Source organism: Atractosteus spatula, chromosome 4 (genome assembly GCF_055471065.1).
Source record: "Atractosteus spatula isolate fAtrSpa1 chromosome 4, fAtrSpa1.hap1, whole genome shotgun sequence".
Lineage (NCBI taxonomy): Eukaryota > Metazoa > Chordata > Actinopteri > Semionotiformes > Lepisosteidae > Atractosteus > Atractosteus spatula.
Window position 1 is genome coordinate 54,515,627 of NC_142709.1, and position 20,622 is coordinate 54,536,248.

Consider the following 20,622-nt stretch of genomic DNA (forward strand, 5'->3'; position numbering starts at 1 on the left):
CCTGCTCCCAGGCCTCGGCACTCCAGCAGGACCCTTACAGAAACGTCACTAGAGCAGCGTGATAGCAAACCTGACACCGCAGAGGAAGCAGTGGATCCTTTCGCATGACCTCATTGCAGGATCAGCCTGTTCTGCAGCAGCAGCTTTCAGGACTGCCAGCAAACTGAGCCCCTCTGCGAGGTGTGTCTGACTCCTCTGCTATATTTACAGCAGCGAGCAGTCAGTTCTGGTGGAAGAGTTTTTCCCAGGTCCTAGTATCCATCCTGCAACACATGGACATGCCTGCTGTTCAAATGTGTTCAATATTAAAAGCAAGTGTGTCCTGAAGGTGATAGATGAGGCCAGATAAGACTGCAGTTCCAGTGAGGAATGGGTCTGTCACAGGACGGATTTAAAAAACCTAAAGCCTTACTTAGCCACAAACTCTGTTGAAAAACCCACTGCCAGTGTGAACCAGTGAGTCATAACTAGGGTTAAAAAAACACATTAACAATAATGAATGTTCCGGGAAGATCTGCAGTTTATCACGACAACGTAAATCTCACTCCCACAGCTGGAAATGGTCTAGAAAATCAATAGAGAAAGGTTTCCCAAGTTGTTATACCAATAAAAAAAAAGAAAATGTATCAAAGCTGTTACAAACCTTTCAGTCTCAGTAGATTTGTTTCATTATACAGAGATTTCTGGAGGATGTAGTGCAGCGAGCGAACCTTGCTTTGCAGTCCCACAGTGATGATACAAGACTGAACCAGTGATTGAAAGACAGAGAGAGGGACATTGTGAGCTGGCCAGCCTTGACCTCATAAAATGTAATTACCAGGCCTTTGCAATGTTCCCTCCCACTTTCATAGCTGTGCAGCAGGTCTCCAGATTATTTATAGCTCTCTGGAATAGCTACACCAATGGAGCTGGAAGAGTGTGGATCTTTGGGATGCAGACCCCTGAAACACCCTGGTTGAAATGTAGAACCCTGCAAAAAACATGCAGAAACAGCCACAGTTGCTCATATGAGACAACTTCACAGTATATATGACACCGGATTTGTACTGCCTGCATTCGAATTTGTTTCCAGAGTCGCACGAATACTGTTGAGTTACAATATGAGCAAATTGCAGAACACAGGGACTATTTAGTTATTATTGTTTACAAGGCCGAAAACTCAAATTCATTGGTGGAATTAAGTGAGCACAAATCATTCCAAACACATTTTATTACAGTCTACACAACACTCTTCTCACCTATATAACAGTTTTGTGTGCCGTTGAAACAGTATGTTTTGGGGTTTTGTATTTATGTTATTATGATGGCAGTGTGAGGCCTGCTTACCACGCATGGACCAGTAACTGACCAGTCCCACTGACACCTCCGTATAGAAAAAAATACTTTAAAAAAATACTACTTACTAATTACCAATTTGAATGTTGCTGCATATTGGTTTAATAATCCCTTCATAACTGTTACACAAAAATAATAATTACTTATATAGCACTTCTCTGGACACTCCAGTCCAAGCGCTTTACAGGTAATAGTGCTTAGTGCACCAGAACACTCACCACACATCAGCTTTCAGTGGGGAGAAGAACAGAGTGATGAAACCAATTCATAGCGGGGGATTATTAGGAGGCCATGATTGGTAAAGGCCAATGGGAAATTTGGCCAGGACACCAGGGTAACACTCCAACTCTTTTCAATGGAATGTGCTGGGATTTTTAATGAGAACAGAGAGTCAGGACTCAGAGTCAGGTTTTATGTCTCATCCAAAGGACAGCCCCTTTTTACAGTACAGTATCCCCATCACTATAGTGGGACATTAGAACCCACACAGACCACAGGGTGAGCACTCCCTGCTGGCCCCACTAACACCACTTCCAGCAGCAACCTTAGCTTTCCCAGGAGGTCTCCCATCCAGGTATTGGCCAGGCTCACACCTCCTTAGTTTCAGTGGGTTGCCAGTTGTGAGATTCAGGGTGATATGGCTGCTAGCTTACACAATATGTTATAATCACAAGCATAATGCTTGAAAGAGACACGCGCCAATGGCATAGTGTGTACATAAGAGGTTGTGACATTTGTTTTGACATCATAGCTCATGGTACAACGCGATGCTAAAATGCATCATATCATATTAAAGTCCCAATCTGACATGGTTGCTTTTCTGACAGATATGTTGCTTTGTAGGTAATGACACAGACACAAAGTTTGGGGGCTTAAACCACAGTGGCAGCTTTAAAAACAATGCAATGCAGATCCAAAGCTGAAGGACTCTTTATGAAGAACAACTCTTCACCTCTGTTTATCTGTTGTTTTGAAATATTTATTTCAAGCTTTATTATTCCCTGGGATGAAATTTGTTTTATGACAGAGTCCAACATAACCAGATGAATACTGGAGTTCCACATTTACACAGTCGAATAACATTATACATTACAACACCTCCGATTCACCTAATATAAAGACGTATATATATATAGTGGGCGTATCTCATTCCAACGGATGCAAAGCATTACTGCAAATCGGGCTTCCGCGTCGTCCAGCTACGTGTGTGATGAGGTCACTGCGTCCTGCGTTCTACGTCATGACGCTGCTTGGCGCATGCGTACCGAAGAGAGAGATGGAGGCCTTGAGTTGACAAGAGAAAAAAAACGCGGAGAGAAATAGGTTAAGAAACTTATAAAATAACGTCGGGGGAAAGGCCACTGCAATCCAGGGAGAGTTCGGGATAGGGGGAAAGATTGTGGGAAGCCTCCCCAGGGCACCTCTGGACATATTGTAGGTGAGTGGCGAAAGAGCTCGCGAGGTGGAGAGGAAAGGTTGGAGATGGTGGGATCGGGCGCCATTTAAAATGCCTTTTCAGAAAATCACAACGGCGGTCCTCTTTGAGGGAAGCCTGGGAGTGGTAATTCTTCTCTTAATGAGGTTATAGCCTTACGGTTTTAAGGGTATTAGGTGCTTACGGTGCGTGTTTCAGTTAATATGTTGTCTGCTCCGTTCGTCGTGTGCATAGCGATTGGTGTGTATCGGCGAGGCGTTTTCTGCGCTTTAATTAAGAGTTAATGCTTGTCCTGCCACCAGCTAAATAATATCTCTAAACTAAGCTGGTCTGGGCCTTGGCATCGAAACCCAATTTAGAAAGTACTTTAATCTCTTTAATGCACTGCTAACGCGTGATAGCGATTTATTTCTGACCCTGCATTAAGGCGCTTATTGTAACTCACGTAGGTGGTGTCGTACGGACACTCTTTCTGCAGCTTGGTGAAAACCGTGCAGAAATGACCAGGTTTTTACAGAGATCCACACGTGGGGTGTTGAATTTCAGCGCTCAAATTTAAAAGCTCACCTGTTTTACTTTCGGTTTTAAAAAAGGTTCTAGATAAGGGTGGGTGGGGGTGTTGTAACTGGAGTTAAAAGATTGTGGCCTTTAATTAATCTGAATTAGCCAATAGCTTTTAATCCAGTGAACGGCGTTTTGATCTATAAGTGTTGTTTTTCTTCGGTGAACTTTGTCCCTGTTTAATGAAATTGATGAAATATCACCAGTTGCTCTAGGGGCCCTGCGGGACGAGTCGTGCTCAGCGGTGTCGTGGTTTGATTGTGCACCACGTGATCGGTAGTTTATACCTAGAGCAACTCCATTTAATAATTATAATAATTCCTCACACTTATATAGCGGTTATATATTTTTTTATATACACATATATTTTCTGGACACTCCCCTCAAAGCGCTTTACAGGTAATGGGGACTCCACTCCACCACCACCAATGTACAGCACCACCTGGATAATGCGAGGCAGCCAAAGTGCACCAGTACACTCACTACACCAGCTATCAGTGAGGAGGAGAGCAGAGTAATGAAGCCAGTTCAGAGATGGGGATTATTAAGGGGCCATGATTGGTAAGGGCAATGGGAAATTTGGCCAGGATGCCAGGGTTACACCCCTACTCTTTTCGAGAAACGCCCTGGGATTTTTAATGACCACAGAGAGTCAGGACCTCGGTTTTATGTCTCATCCGAAGGACGGCGCCTGTTTACGGTATAGTGTCCCCGTCACTATACTGGGGCATTAGGACCCACATGGACCGCAGGGTGAGCGCCCCCGCTAACACCTCTTCCAGCAGCAACCTTAGTTTTTCCCAGGAGGTCTCCCATCCGGTACTGACCAGGCTCACACCTGCTTAGCTTCAGTGGGTTGCCAGTTGTGAGTTGCAGTGATATGGCTGCATGACATTTAGCAGGTATCTACCAGTGTGTTTGCCTTCCCAAAACCCAGACCTTTGAGATCATGTATTAAATCAACGTTTTGCTTTGAACAGCAGTTTCTGTCGAGATTCGAAGCAAGGTAAAGACTGAGCACCTCAAGCTGACCTGAAATTGGAAGCCACAAATAAGTGTGTAATAAAGTCAAGTTACAAAGAAATTTTCCATTAAGCAGTCGAGGTTTTAAACTGGGGCATGAATGTAGTATTGACGATACTGCTACGGTAGGACACTTTTTTTGTAGCTAATTATAATAATAATTGCTTATACTTATATAGCACTTTTCTGGACACTCCACTCAAAGTGCTTTACAGGTAATGGGGACTCCCCTCCACCACCAATGTGCAGCACCCACCTGGATGATGCGACGGCAGCCATAGTGCGCCAGAACGCTCACCACACATCAGCTATCAGGGGGGAGGAGAGCAGAGTAATGAAGCCAATTCTATTTTTGCCTTTTTATTACAATATTTTGCATCATCAGTTTTTGTTAATATTAAATCGCTGACCAGAATCTTCCAAAATAAATCTTCCCGCCAAAAAGCTGTCCTACCTTCTGTTAAGGAATGTACTTTTCAGACTTGACATGGTAAAATTCAGAGAGAGATGGCTGTATCTACCCCAAGAGCCAGTCAAGGGACATCTCATTCCCTCCTGTTGTGACTTTCTAGGATGTGTGAGCTACTTGTTACCAGTTCACAAAAGAAGAAAACTGTTTACCTGATTTCATGTGACGTTCAGGTTAAGATTGCAGCTATGTTTAATTAATGTTTAATGTTTATTAAAAACATTAATTAAAACTTAATGTTTATCAGTAACGTCTTATTACTTTTGATTCATTTTGTAAACTGTTGAATAAAACTTGACTTGGAATATTTTTAAATATTTAACTAATTCTTGATTGCTAACATATGTAGTACTACAGAGTTGCTCTAAATAAAGCATGAGGCGGGCGGCCCTGTGGCACAGTGATTAGCATTGCTCCCTCAGTTCAGTTCTGGGCCTGGGGTGATATTTTGCTTGTTTGTATGTTCTCCCTGTGTTTGTGTGGTTTTTCTTCAAATTCACTGGTTTCCTTCCACAGTCCAAGGACATACTGGTAGGTTAATTGCCTTCTAGAAAAGGGGTGTGAGAGGTTGTATGTCTCTGTGTGTGCTCTGTGATGGACTGGCATCCTGACCAGGGTGTATCCTGCCTTGTGCCAGTTGTTTGCTGGGATAGGCTCTGGCTCTCCTGTGACCCTGAATTGGAAGCAACAGTTAGAAAATGGGTGGAAAAGCCACAGGCATTAATTTTCTTGGCATCTTTTTAGTTTAGAAATTAACATTATCGAAAGAAAATAATTTCTCCTGCTTGTTTCTACCTGTTTTTACAGTGATAGACTCACTGCAATGAGTCCTGCTTTGCATTAGCTCTTTTCAGTGCTCCACAGCTTTAATGCTATGGATGGAGAAGTTGAGCAATTCTGTTGTCAATTTGCACACTATGGATGGCTAGGGTACGTTCTTAATTAACTCTGAAGCCAAAACTAAACTTAGTCATTAACTGCTCATATTTTGTTTGTTTTGTAAAAAAAAGAAAAAAAATCCAAGACACTTGTTCCACCTGAATTGCTCTACTTGTGCAGATGTTAATGCAATATTATAGCTGTATTTTTATCCATTACTAAAACCTGTGTCATTTTCTAAATTTATACTAAACTTAACCTTTGGCCAGATTGGGTTTCCAGGAATTCTCTCAATTGTGGTTTTACACATTTGTTCTTTTTTAAATACAGGTGTATCAATTTAAAATCTCTTGTCAGATTTCCTAAAATACAGGGAGGTTTATAAACCAAAACAGATCTAAATAAACGTTAGGCCTATTTAGGTTGTAAACAGTGGTACAGATGTATTGTATTAGAATTTCCTAAAATACACATCACTCTGATTGCTTTCTAGCTGTAGAAAATAGTGTTGACACTTCTTTGTCTCCTCACTATAGGAATATGCATCATCTCGAGCTTTAAACAGCTTGTTTTTAAATAAACTGCACATGAAATATTTTAAACACCATTTCAGCATTATTGCTTTAAACTTGAACAGATCGCTTGTATTCGCTTTACAGAAACCTTTTCAAACTTGAATTGTTGATTTCGCACTAAATCCAGTTTGATCCTTTGTTTACTTCAGAACTGTGTTTTTTAATTGAGACGTTTCTGTTTTTTCTATCATTTGATTGCATCTGTATTGTCTGGTCCTTTGAGTGCCTCTGTCTGTTGGTACTCTTTCCAACAGTACTCTTAATCGATTAAGCGTTGAGGACATTGCAGTACTGGCTCTGGGGCTAAAAGGCCTCTTCTTGTCTGTGGTTTGTCTGATCAATTAATGTGGTCCTTCTTGTTTCTCAGTTCATGAGCAATTAGATGGGAGTGAAACACAAACGTGCTCATTAGTGTTGAGTACACTGTTATATACACCAAGTCATTGAATATCCTGCGTAAGGAGTTGAAACTTTGCAACTTTGTTTTGGAGTTGAAACAGTAGCTTCAGGTATGAGCAAACTGTTTAAGGGCTTGATGAGCCACACCAGGTGCTTCAGGAGCAGGCCTAGGAAGTATTGCATGAAATACAATGCTTACATTGAGTAAGGACTATTTGGTTTGTTCAATGACAAGCAAAGTATTTTTACCTAACCAATTTGTGTTTGGTATTTTCTCACTTTGGAATCTGGCTCCATTCTGTGTTTAAGGAGGTTAAAATTAGTCGTCACTTCTGTAATGATGGTTACTGCTGTAAAGCTTTATCGTCTAAAAGATTGCTATCGAATCTAATTTTGCTGTTATATTTGTATTTGGTTCAGGCTTAAATGTACATTTACCTTTTCTAATCTTGATTTTTGCTGTTGTTGGAGAATTGAGTAAATGATGAAAGAACCGCCACAGGAATTGATTCATGGCTTTCATATTATGTGGTCCATCAGTATTTTGTCTGCTTAGTCTTCAAAGCTGGTTTAGGGCTGGCGCAGGACCTGCAGGATCTTTAAAAAGGAAGATTACCCTGTGTAGGTTAAATGATGGACTATGCAGTGATTGGGTCATGTAGTAGTCTGTAGTACAAACACATTGGAGATTTACTGTTTGAGCCTCTTTATTGCCAATTTGGAGTTTTTGGAAGCATATCTGGATTTCTTTTCAGTTCAAGGGCTGGATGAGTCAAACTTGGTTCTGCATGACTACATTAAGTAGTCACGTAAAGTAGTTATTTTACGTTGTAGTACTTACCTTTACCACAAATTAATATATCATTCCATTAAGGTAGTTGTATACCCTTTTTAACATTTAGGCCCACAGAAACCCTGATCATTAATTGTATACCCTATTTTTGTAAGCAGTCCTAAAAGACTAATTATGAGCCTTGTTTCTTAGATATACCACCTCATTGGTGGTGTTATTAAAAGATTGTCTTCTACCCATGTAGCTATAGAATTTCCCCATTGCAATAAAAGCTTATCTGCCATGATATGTAGATTTAGTGCAGTTCATATAGAATTGTTTAATTGTTAGTTGTGACATTTACACATGGTTGGGTGTTTTGATGATTTTCAGTCTTTATTAAATATTGATATTTAAACATGCCTTTTACCTGCTTAATGTAAGTATGCAGATTAAAAAAATCTGTTTGTTTCTGTGTTGCTACATGTCTTTGTTCAGATGTTTTTCATTAAGTTAAGAACTTTTGGAATTTGCATTCAAGACTTTCAATTATCTGTTGAAAGTTCACTTTTTCTTTTGAGTTTCAAATTGAAATTTCTGTCTGATACACTTGAAAACCTTGAGATAATCACACTGTTTGAATTATTACTGTGTTGTATATTTAAGAATCTAGAAATCTCATTGACTTGGACGATTATTAAAATCTCCATGCTTCACGCCATCTAGGAAGGTGCAAGTACATTATCATTTTGTCATCAGACTCTTCAGGTACATTCAACTTGTAACTTGTAACTCATAATCTGGGGGTTTAGGGATTTTGAGTAGTGTAAAGCCAGAGTTGCCATATAGTCATGCTTTACCCTATAACCCTTATAAAACCCCCCTACTAACCTCTTTTGGTAATTCAATATATTAATTATAAGTATAAAGGCAGTAAATCCGATGACTATATAGGTTTAGTAATTAGCTCTCGTTGGCAAGCATGACGAATTTTTCAGAGAATAAAACATTTTTTATATTCTGGAGTCAACAGTGTAAAGCCGCAAGCCTGTAAGTTGCAAGTCGATTGAACAGACAGTCATGGAGTTGAGCGGTATGTGCCTTATATGTACTCCTACTTGTGTAGCAGCCCCAATAAAAATCAAAGCATTCATTCGTCTGTCATCAATTATGTTATGTTCAATAAGATCAAGTATTATTGGCACCCTCGATAAAGCTGATAAGCATCAAAACTTTACTGACCGCGAGAAAGAAATCAAGGCGGCTGGAGTTTGCCAAACGACTTTGGGACTTGGATCGGATTGCCATCTTCAGTTGAGACCAAAACTGAACTCTTTGGCTACTCATACCATCAGTAGGTCTGGTGTCAGAAGAGTGATGCCTACAGAGAAAAGAACCTCATACCTACTGTGAAATACGGCCGTGGATTGTTGATGTGGGGTTGTTTTACTGCTGGCCGTGAGCACTTGACAAGATCAGTGGCATCTTTAATAAGTACCAGGATATTCTGGCCAAACACCTCATAGGCTCTGCCAGAAAGCTGCAACTTGGTTGCAGGTGAACCTTGCAGCATGACTATAACCCTAAAGACACCTCAAAACCAACAGAGAAATGGTTGACTGACAACAAAATCTATTTTCTAATTGCCATCTCAGTCTCGGGACTTAAACCCAAATGAAAAACTGATGTCTGAATTGAAGAGGGCAGCTCATAAGAGTAGACCAAAGGACATCAAGAATCTGGAAAACTGGAAAATCTGGAAAAAAAGAATGGTACAAGATCCTTCCTAATGTTTTTTCCAACCTTATTAAATATTATAGGAAAAGGCTTTGTGCTGTTATCTGTGCCAGATGAGGTTGCAACAAGTAGTAGAAACGGGGAATCTAAAAAAAAAAGCATGCTTAGTATATAATAGTATATATAAATAATAGGTTTATTCCATGCTGAAAAGAGAAGAAAGAAAACACAATGTTTCGGCTGTGGAGCCTTCTTCAGGTGTGAGGATCCGGCCGTGAAACAACGTTTCGGCCGTGGAGCCTTCTTCAGGTGTGAGGGGCCGGACCCTCACACCTGAAGAAGGCTCCACGGCCGAAACGTTGTGTTTTCTTTCTTCTCTTTTCAGCATGGAATAAACCTATTACTTGTTCCTTTGCAGCCTACGCATGCCGACGTAGCTACCCACCTGAACCTATATAAATAATACCTTGTTTAAAAACATTTTCATATTATATTAAATTATTAAACATGAAAAAATCTGTTCTTTGGATCAAAGATCAAATACAAAGACACATACCTCTAGGCATTGCCTGTCATCAGTTAAGGTATGAGCTTCTACATTAATTAATTATTTTTCTTTTTTACAGTTTTTTAGTAATACAGTACATGCATAATTTGACATGAATGCATTAAGTTGTCTGTAATGCTTAGCCTTGTTGTAGGTGTTAAAGTAAAGCAGATTTATCCCTTTAAAAACGTTTCCCTTGATTTGAATTTCTTAATGCACAACAGGTAGGACACTGAAAATCACACTTGTACAATGTTATTCCCTCTCGGTAGTAGTAGGACTGGTGGGGAAACAAAACACAAAATAAATATAGGTTTCACCTATATTTTTCCACACAACCCCCTATAAAATATATTTAGGTTTGTGCTTATTCTTCTTAAGTTGATGTAATTTGTACTGGTTTTATATAGAATACAAACATTTTTTCTAATGGATAGGTTTACTGTAGGTGTTGAGGTTGATATGTAAGGCTTTCTATTCATGTACTGTAAATGCTATATATGAAAATGCCACTTAAATAAATGTGGGATGTGTAGTAGTTTGTGGAACGTAAGCCCTATGTAAGTGGAGGACTGCTCATTGGCGATATCTCTTCCGGACCTGCAGTGCTACCTGTGTGGAGTTTGTGTGTTCTGACCGTGTTCATGGGTTTCCCCTGGGTACTGTGGTTTCCTCCCACAGTCCAAAACTTACTGGTAGGTTAATTGGATTCTGGGAAAATTAGCTCTTATGTGAGTGTGTGATTGTCTGTGTGTCTTCCCTGCCATGAACTGGGTGTCCCATCCAGGGTGAACTCTGTCTCGGCTCCTTTGCTTGCCGGGATAAGCTCCGGCTTCCCCACAACTCTTGAGATATTTCTCATCCTGGTATAAAGTGAGTAATCCATTTTAATCCTGAAAGCTACTGTGGCAGAATGGCAGCAGAAGGCAAGAATGAGATCCTTAGTTCAAACATTTGCCAAGTGGCTGTTGGGGAAATTACCTGCTGCCCTTTGCCGCTTAATCAGTCAGAGAAAGATCATTGGTCTTGTGATGATTTCAAAACCAGGAAGTGGGGGATTCCAGAGTAGCCATCTAGATATCCTCTGCAGTGCGCTGCATCAGTGGGAGGAGCTGGATGAGCGTGAGACTGGGTGACAGGGATTTAGTGAATTCAGAGTTGGACTTGGATTTTGAGTTGAATTGATTTTGATTAGAGCCTCTTATTGAACCAACATGAAGCTCAGCTTTTGGTTAGTGGATCGAAGAAGTCAGAGCTCTGAAAGGAGCTAGGCTTTTCTTGTCTTTGTTTGACTCTATCCCCTCTAAATAAGCGGAACCTGTGATCATCTCCATTTTGTTAGTGCTTCTTATGTTCTGGAGGCCACAGAAAAGAGCCAAGCTATTGTGGGCAGCACCCCAGAGAGGTGTTGCAGTAGATATCTTATAGTTCAGGTGGGTAGCTACGTCAGCATGCGTAGGCTGCAAAGGAACAAGTAATAGGTGTATTCCATGCTGAAAAGAGAAGAAAGAAAACACAACGTTTCAGCTGTGGAGCCTTCTTCAGATGTGTGATTGTTACTTGATATTTTATAGTGTTCGATCTGTATTGGATTGTGAAAAACGACTAAAAAGTGAATGCAAGATCAGTTCCTTTAACACCCAAGTACACTTGCTTTGAACGTGGAGGGATCGCTTAAAAACGTGTTCTCGCCTTGATTGAGGGGGCACTCTGAGAGAACAATGGTAAATTGGAAAAAACGGTACGATACAGATCAACCCTTTCAGAAATAAAAAAAATCTGGAAGAACAACTTGAATGCACACAGTGTTACATGTCATTTTCAGACAAGGGTTTAGCTGACATAGCTAATAGCTATGAGAGAATGCCTGTGTAAAGTAACAGACATTCAAAGAATAGTCTTTCTCATCATGCTCTTAGAGGTATTATCCTGAATATAGAATAACGTATAGCTTTCCTCAAAAATGTTTCTAATTAGTGTTCTAATTAGCATCTGACCTGCATTCTGGGCTGAAATGAACAAAAGTGTTCATAATGAAGTTCAAGTAGGTAGGTGCGTCAGCATTCGTAGGCTGCAAAGGAACAAGTAAACGTTTATTCCATGCTGAGAACACCTTCATGTGTGGCTTCTATTGCATTGGTTTGTAATTTTGTTTTGAGTTGGGTTTGATGAAAGGCTCAACCCCTGTGTTGTTCTGATTTGCAGTATGCTTACACTATGAAGTGCTCTGGGTATGGAAATAGGCTTCTTAGGCCACAACAGCTGGTCTTCTAGGGACTTTATGAGAGCCAGTGGGCCTTTCTTCCCATTGTCTGGAAATGCCCACAGTACTTTACCAACTGTCACCACATTTTGTGAATCCCTTCCTGTGTGTGGTGGCGTTGGGTAAGCACGGCTGCCTCACAGTGTATGGGTCCTGGGTTACGTAATAGATGAGGCACTGTCTGTGTGGAGTCTGTGTGTCCTCCGTTACTGTGAGTTATCACGAATGAGCAGCTTGCTGTGTTGGATGGGTGGTTCCGTAGCTAAATGACTTAAACTCACTATCCATTAGCTTGACTAGCTTTCCGTCTGTTGGTAAAAATGTTTTAAGTGGATGAAACCCCTCTTTAATCTAGCTAGGCAAACTTTCATGCCAGCTACTGGGAAGTCTTTGCCTTGCCTTTAATACAATTAGCCAGCACTTCTTAAATTACAAGTAGTCCGTTTTTTTTTTCTTTTTATAAATGGTAAATCGAAAGGTATAGGTTTTTTTCCTAACAAAAATAAACGTTTGAATGTTTTCATATTAGAGTGGCCACAGATGAGCTGTGGCTCCAGGGCACTGCAGCTCCCCAGGTTGTGTTCTGTCTCTATGGCAGCAGTAAACGTGTCATAGCAGTACGGAAGGACTAGACATGGCAGGAGAGTTTAAAAAAATTAGAAACAGCGATTAATTCTTCACTTTAACATAAAAAATTAAATCAATGCCTTTTGAAAGAGAATAAGCAACTGAAATGCCGCATGAGTGCAGTTTGCCTTTCTTTTTCTATGAAGTTGGAGCATTTCTGTATGATGTAAAAATCTGTTTTTTGTTTCATGAAGTCTGTATTTAATTTAGAGGTGTGGATTCATTTTCATTTAGTGAGTAATATAGTAATTCACATTTTTTTTCACATAATTGAGAAATAATAATAGGTGATGCCACTGTATCCTAGATATTTTAATAATTCTTCCGTTATTCTTAGTGGTAGCTTGCTTGGACAAAAGTGCATGATTGCAAATGTAACCTGAAAATATCAGTCAGGATGCATTTATTGAAAACTGTAAAATTTGTATGCTAATAAAGTAGAAGTCACAGGTATGTGCACATGGCTTATATGAAATTATTAATGAAAATGAACTTTAGTGGCAATGTGCCCATTAACAGGACAGGTCAAAACGTAAATGTTTTGGAAAACATTCATAAGTTTTCATTCGGTAAGTTTTTAGATGTTTTTTTTTTTACTCTTGAATGCCATATTAAATGGCCTCACTATTTAGATTCAGATCTATATACTCCTGTTAATAAAATAATCTTCAAATGTTCATTAGTTAAAAGTAATGAAAGTCATTGCTACTCTTAGTACATTTATTTTTAGAAATTAAGGTTCCGATTCACATGTGCTTCAAATGTCAGTTAATTTTTTTCAGGTCATTCATCCAAGTATAAATATTGATGGGCAAGTTAAATTGAATTCCCAAGTATTAGTGCAGGTGGGTTCTGTGGGTTCCTAAGATAAGAGATAAGATCACTTTATTGGCCATATACAATTTCTTAGGAATTTAGGAATTTGTCGTGGGTTAACCTTAGGTTAAGGATATGCGTTTTTTTTATTAACACTAAGCTATAAAGCTTCTGCAGGCATCATTATACTTGATGATTTATTCAATTAAGAGATATATTGGGTGAAATGTCTGAACATGGAGTTGTCAAGTTCTGATGCGCTGAATTAGTGGTCTGTAAAGTCAGGGAGTCTCACTTCATAGACCTCATATCTGCCCATATGTGAAGTACACTTGAGTGTACATATTCAGCAAATAGGTACTTATGGCAGACATCCTGAAATATTTACTCATTTACAGCATTGACATTTATAGAATATTTTTAATTTGGTGTCAGAATACATTGGCTTACAGCTACATAGTGGCAGCTCTTGACCTTTTTCAGTTTGATGCTGTTATTCTCTGAACAAACAAAAGCCTGAGTAAAACAAGAACATTTTGTTTGGAACACTCAGTGTCCGTGACTTTTGACCAGTTTTTGGAAATTGTAGAGCTTTCTACATTTTTTTTAAGCCTGCTCAGTTTTTCTACTGTTTGCTTCGAGAACCATGCAGCTGTGTTGGTTGATGTTTACATGTCACTATTTCTGTGAACACTAGGGTGGTTTCAGGTGCAGTAATGTCCATCTGTATTTTTATTTTTTTAAGCTCCTTTCAGTACTGGTATTGCTGAAATGGCACAGAAAGTGTTTGGCTAGAAAAGGTACTTGCAGCTGTTGTGTGCACACGCTTTGGCATTTGTGAAGAAAATGCAGTTTTTCAAGTCCTTGAACACCTGTTTCTTGAACTTCCCACCAGTTTTTTCATTTCTGCTCTGTGGTGTCATTACTCAGTTATTAAGATATGGTCTTTTAAAAGTCCTGTTTTGCATGTTTTCAAACATCAGTTGAAATTGCGATTGTGATTATTGAAGTCAGTCAGTTTGATGTATACAAAATGTTCTTCTGCTTCTGCTTTATCAGCAACACATTACTTCATCCGTATTATTCACATACACGGAAAATGCACCCGTTGTAACCTAGGTGTCAAAAGAAAGTCCTCTTTGTTCGTACATTTATCTAAAGATTAAGTGGTGAAAGCCATTAAGTGGAGTAAATGGCAATCCCATTTTCATATCTGTTAAGCTGAGAGTGTTGTACATTTTTTTCAAAATGTATTATGAAAGTGAAATTGCTGTTTTTGCAAGTATAGCAGCAGCTATCTTGTCTGACATGATAGAATAAAATGTTGCAGAGTAGTTCGTAATGTTCCAAATGTTTTAAAAAATCACTTTCTGCTCTGGAATGTAAAAGCAGTGTACCGAAGACTGCTTGTAACTCCTGATCAAGGCCGGCAGCCGTGTCACCCTGCAACTGACAACTCCACTGAAGCTAAGCAGGTGTGAGCCTGGTCAGTACCTGGATGAGAGACCTCCTGGGGAAAAACTAAGGTTGCTGCTGGAAGAGGTGGGGTCAGCAGGGGGCGCTCACCCTGCGGTCTTTTTGGTTCCTAATGTAAAAAGGCGCCATCCTTCGGATGAGATGAAAAACCAAGGTCCTGACTCTCTGTGGTTATTAAAAATCTCAGGGCGTTTCTCACAAAGAGCAGTGGTGTAACCTCAGCGTCCTGGCCTAATTTCCCAGTGGCATTTACCAATCATGGCCTCCTAATAATCACCGTTTGTGAATTGGCTTCATCTGCTCCCCACTGATAGGTGGTGTGTGGTGCATCATCCAGGTGGGGCTGCACATTGGTGGTGGAGGGGAGTCCTAATTACCTGTAAAGCCCTTTGAGTGGAGTGTCCAGAAAAGTGCTATATAAGCGTAAGCAATTATTATTAAGGTGCACACTGAGAGCTCATTTCAAGCTCTCAAACCCATTTTAACTTCAGTGGCACTGATCTATTACTTGGATTAAACTCTCAGAGTAGAAAAAATCTGTCTTTAAAAAATTTTATCAACATAAAACTTTAATCGGAATTGTGAGCAAACGCTCCTAGAACCCCACAACTACAGCAAAGGGATATTAAAACTTGGAATATCTGCATGTTAAATATGAATATAAAAACAATGAACCTTACATTTATTTTAACTTGGAGTTAATTTATAGTTTGTAATGCTGACACTTATCTGAGCCCTTTGGAAACACCATTCAGTGACGCACTACTTCACGCACTGTCAGCGGCAGTGAGATTTATGTATAATTTATTTATTGGTTTTCCAGGGAAAAGAAGGAATCTTACATGGTACTGTATACAATAATGAACAAATGTGAACATGGCATTTGAGATTGAAAGAGCTCAGTGGCCAGCTGTGTGCTCATCGTGGTTTGGATTTGTGGTAATGATGCCTTGTCTTGTCACATCGCAAACGTGTTAATTTTGTCCAGGGACAGGTGCCGGAGCAGGTGGGGTGTTTTTAAACTCGGAGGTGGCTGGTGAAAGGAGGACGTAGCTGGCGAGTTAGGCCTGAGAGGAGTCTTGTGGAGCCAGTCTGGTACCCTTGGCGCCGCCCTGGTGTGGTAAAGCCGTCTGTGTGCCTCCGCAGGTGCGCCGCCCCGGCTTCAACATGGCGACCGAGATCGGCTCCCCGCCCCGGTTCTTCCACATGCCGCGGTTCCAGCACCAGGCGCCCCGGCAGCTCTTCTACAAGCGGCCCGACTTCGCCCAGCAGCAGGCCATGCAGCAGCTCACCTTCGACGGCAAGCGCATGAGGAAGGCCGTGAACCGCAAGACCATCGACTACAACCCCTCCGTCATCCGCCACCTGGAGGTCTGTCTGAGGCTGCGGCCTTCCTGGGCGACCCCGGCCTTTCACAGGGGCAGAAAGCGCACTTTCTCCCCAAGCTTTGATCCTTCTAGCACCGCCCTAATGCCGCTGTAGCCCTAGTGCGTGGCATTACTGAATGGTCAGTAAGCCAAAGACCATTGAACTGGCTGAAATTGGCACAAGAGACCTCCAGCTTGGCTCTGTGAACAGATCGCAAGGTTTTGGGCATGTGCTTGCACCGCTGGCTATTGAACATGAATTAGACCAGCAGTTTGTGTATTGGTAGACAGTGTAGGAGTGTTTGCGTAGCTGGCCAGGTTTTACAGAAGGCTTTGGTTGGCGATCTTATGCAGTGCTTGACTTACTTGCATTTCTATAACATGTTGTGCCATGTGCAGTATTGTTGAATTAAAAAAAAATTAAATGAACATTTGGAAAAACCGAACCTGGAATGTAGTTTAAATTCGCATAACAGTGAGGTAAAAAATGTTTTATAAAACACTCAGAGGACAGAGTTTGGGGGGGAAAAAGAAACTTAGTTAACAAAGAACAATAAGATTACTAGGATTAACACAAAAACTATGCACCAAAACATATGCACCCCCCCCACCACTCCTTGGAGAGGTTTTAGAGTAGTCAGGATTGCTTTCCAAAGTTCAAACATAAACAGTCCTTCCGTAGCTGTAGTAAATAAGGGAAAAGGCACTGCTTATCCAATTCCATTGTCTTCCTAGAGCTTTCTGCTTCCATGAAGAGTGTAATCCAAATTAAAATTCCAGAATATATTCAAATGTTCTTCAGGAGCATATCATCACTTTAGCAAATAACTAAACACTTAATGGTTGTTTCTCAAGTAGAGACATTTTACAGCAGAAAGTCAAACACTTTTTACTATACTTGGTTACAAGGCCCTGGTGAACAGAAGGACCCACTGTTTACAAGAGTGGCTTAATTGAAGGTTAAGGTGGCAGTATGAACTAAACTCCATCTGGGTAAAAGATAACAACTGTGAGTCTAAGTGTTTCACATAATGGTCGCAAAAGAGGTGAGTACCATTTTCCTGGCCAGGACCTCAGCTGTGCGGTTTTTCTCACATCATTCGACTGTCACAACTTTGATAAAGATTGTTAGAATGGTTGCACATTACGCTGTATTTTGTTCCCATTCAGAGAGTGAGCTTGCCTTAAATATTTTTTTCGCTTCAGAATCGGCTCTGGCAGAGAGATCATCGAGATTTCCGAGTTATCCAACCTGATGCGGGATTTTACAACGAGGCAAGTTGAAACATTCAGTCATCATTCTGATTTTTCCTTTGCTTTTTCTTTGACATGTATCTTGGAACATTTCAGTTTCTTCAGCTTTACAGCTGATTTCTGGAGACTAGACCTGTTGAAAATTAGCATCAGAATATAGTTTTAAAATAGGTTGTGTATGTAGGTTTAAATGTTTTGGCTTTAACTCTTAACAGAGTTAATTTTCTTATGCACTTTTTTCTATTTTTAGATGAATAATCATGTGTTATTGAAAATATGCTAAGTCTAGGGATTCATTGCGGTTCTGTTTCAGTGACATTTTTCACCTTTATTTAGTAAGGATTGAATGTTGCGGATTGCTACATTTGAACTCTGGCAAACTGCACGAATGTGTGATCAGAGTTACCTGCATGTAACATGGTTATCAGCTTGTTTGCCATTTTTCTGCCCTTCTCTGCGTTTCACAAGTGCATTTTTTAAAAGAAGTGTATTTTCTTTTGCAGCTTGTTCCTCCCATGGGAATGCTAAACAACCCCATGAATGCAGTTACCACTAAATTTGTCAGAACCTCAACTAACAAAGTTAAATGTCCGGTCTTTGTAGTACGGGTAAGCGATGCGTCATTATGAAGTGCTTTGAACAAAGCTCTCAGCAGTTAAATGTCTAACATGGATTTAGCTCTGATTTGAGTAGTTTCCTTCCTTTCACTGTATATTTTAGTATTATTAGTGTATGTACTGTGTCGGCAGTAATTTGCCAAAACTAAGATGAAGGTAGGATCTGGATACATTGTTCTTCAGTAGAAATGTATTGTCAAATTCTACACAAAATGCAGATTGGTGGGTTTTTGTTGTCTTAAATGATGCCATTTTGTGATTGAACAAATTATATATGGAAACTTGAAAATAATTTTAAATGCATAATTAACTAGGAATATTCGGTTATATTGCTTTTTGTGGAGCTCAGGGTTCGAAAAGTGATTTTTGCTTTTTAAAGCAAAGGTGGAAGCTTTTCTCTACTCTTTTCTCTCTGGCAGTGGACTCCAGAAGGCAGGCGTCTGGTCACAGGGGCCTCCAGTGGAGAGTTCACTCTGTGGAATGGGCTTACCTTTAACTTTGAAACTATCCTACAGGTAACCACCTGAGCTCTGAGCTAGAGCAGTAGTTCACAGAACTGCCATGTTAAAGAATAGTTTTAGTTTTTAACCCATAATAACTTCACTGCTGCTGAATTATCCAAAGAGAAACTTCACTGATTAAAGGCAGGCTTTGTTTGGTTGTAAAGTAGAGCTTTTGAACTTCTACAATTTTGAAGTGTTAATCTCACTGTTAAGCTAGTGTGAAAATAGTTGCTTCCTGAAGAAAATGTATGAAGTCTTTTTTGAACTAGTTTTACTCACTCCCCAGTGAGAAATTTGAAGCAATAATTTAGAATCGTTTAATATAATAAAATTGGTTTCCAAATTGCAGAATACACTGATTCTGTGCTGCTTGTCTTTTGTGTGTCAAGAACTGTGTAATAGGTATATTAATTGACAGTTGTGTGCAATTGATTTTCATTAAATGTGTAGTTTTTAATTCTACATTTTTTTAGTTTACTCCTGTTCTTGGAAATTGTCGTAACACTTTGCAGTCATGCTCCTTGAAAACAGTCTTCCCGTGGTTTTCTGCTAAATTGAGCTGCTTTGTCTCGGAGGAAGTCTTCTTGATTTTGCATGTAGTGCAGTGTGTTCTTGTGAACCTCATCGGTACCTTCCCCGCGCTCTCTGCCCTGCAGGCCCACGACAGCCCCGTCCGAGCCATGACCTGGTCCCACAATGACATGTGGATGCTGACGGCGGACCACGGGGGCTACGTGAAGTACTGGCAGTCCAACATGAACAACGTCAAGATGTTCCAGGCGCACAAGGAGGCGATTAGAGAGGCCAGGTTTATACCCAATCTAACATTTTCTGTAGCTTATCAAAAACTGTTTTTATTGTTACCTTACTGTATAGCAGGCAAGAGCCTGCAGTGGCTGAATTCCGCCAACATGGGAGTGTTTTTACACCTGCCGTGCAACTTCTCACTATGTTGCTCTGTTTTGTCCCTTATAATTTCTTTAGATAGACATGTATGTGTGTGCTGTTTGCGACACTGCATTGATTTATTTTCCCTATGGATATTGGTTATATGTATTTTCCTATATTTTATATACATAATTACTGTGTACAGAAAGGTTTTACATTTTTCAAATAAAGTATTCCTTTTTATTAATATATATCTATTAACAAGGAGCTCTGAATAAATGAAACGGAAGGATAACCTGATTTACTCACAGCAGTTCTGAATCCAGAATGAGGAGCTGCTGAATGTCAAACCTAGAGGGGATGTCTTACAGGAGAGATTTTTCTTTCCTCTTTGAAATCCAAAGCAAAACGTTTTGTTGCTGATGCAACAGGAGGTTTTTTTTTTTACCTTACACTTATGAAACTCCCGTTCAGGTTTCACATACAAGAGAGATCACAATCCGCACAGATCCTATTGGTTTGCTGACAGAGGTTAACACATTAGTTGTGCCAAGCCTTTGTGCATATGACCAGCAATAAAGTTTTTTTTTTATTTAACCCTCTTATTTTTGCACTGTCCCCAAAGCTAATTTCAAAGGTTTACAAGAAAGCACTCTTGTTTTCGACACCTTACAGCTCATGGGAAAGTTAGACTTTAACTTTGTCTGACAGCACCCCCGATTTTTCTCATGGAAATGTCTCCGAGGTTTATGGTACTTTGGGAAAAAAAATATTGTTCTGCCCTCTTGAAGTCTCAAGACTTCTCTGGTGTATTTTGCGGACATTCACACACATCCCTTGGTTCTTTCAGCACACGGACCTCGTCTCATAATTCTACTAAAACCAAGCCACCGTTATTTTTTATTATTGTGCTACTAATCTCGGAATGGAAGGGTTTCCAGTTTGTTAAAAAGAAAGGTTTTGACTAATGGACAGATCAAACCCTGCTTCGGATCTCTGAGGCCCTGCCTAACTGGACTGCACCCCAGCATTTTGATTATGTGCCTAGATGGTATTTTCTAAAGCCTGGACTTTCAGTC

General features: G+C 40.1%; 1 protein-coding gene across 2 annotated transcripts in view; it reads left to right on the forward strand.

The window, feature by feature from the left end:
• Nucleotides 1-2,601: 2,601 nt before the first annotated feature.
• wdr33 (WD repeat domain 33) overlaps nucleotides 2,602-20,622 on the forward strand; it is a 49,581-nt gene continuing 31,560 nt past the window's right edge. For both annotated transcript variants that reach the window (XM_088914637.1, XM_088914638.1), the window contains exons 1-6: nucleotides 2,602-2,773; nucleotides 16,061-16,285; nucleotides 17,488-17,556; nucleotides 18,039-18,143; nucleotides 18,572-18,667; nucleotides 19,312-19,463. In XM_088914637.1, coding sequence (XP_088770763.1) covers nucleotides 16,082-16,285; nucleotides 17,488-17,556; nucleotides 18,039-18,143; nucleotides 18,572-18,667; nucleotides 19,312-19,463 — 626 coding nt within the window. In that variant the 5' untranslated portion in view covers nucleotides 2,602-2,773; nucleotides 16,061-16,081. The remainder of the gene's footprint in view (nucleotides 2,774-16,060; nucleotides 16,286-17,487; nucleotides 17,557-18,038; nucleotides 18,144-18,571; nucleotides 18,668-19,311; nucleotides 19,464-20,622) is intronic.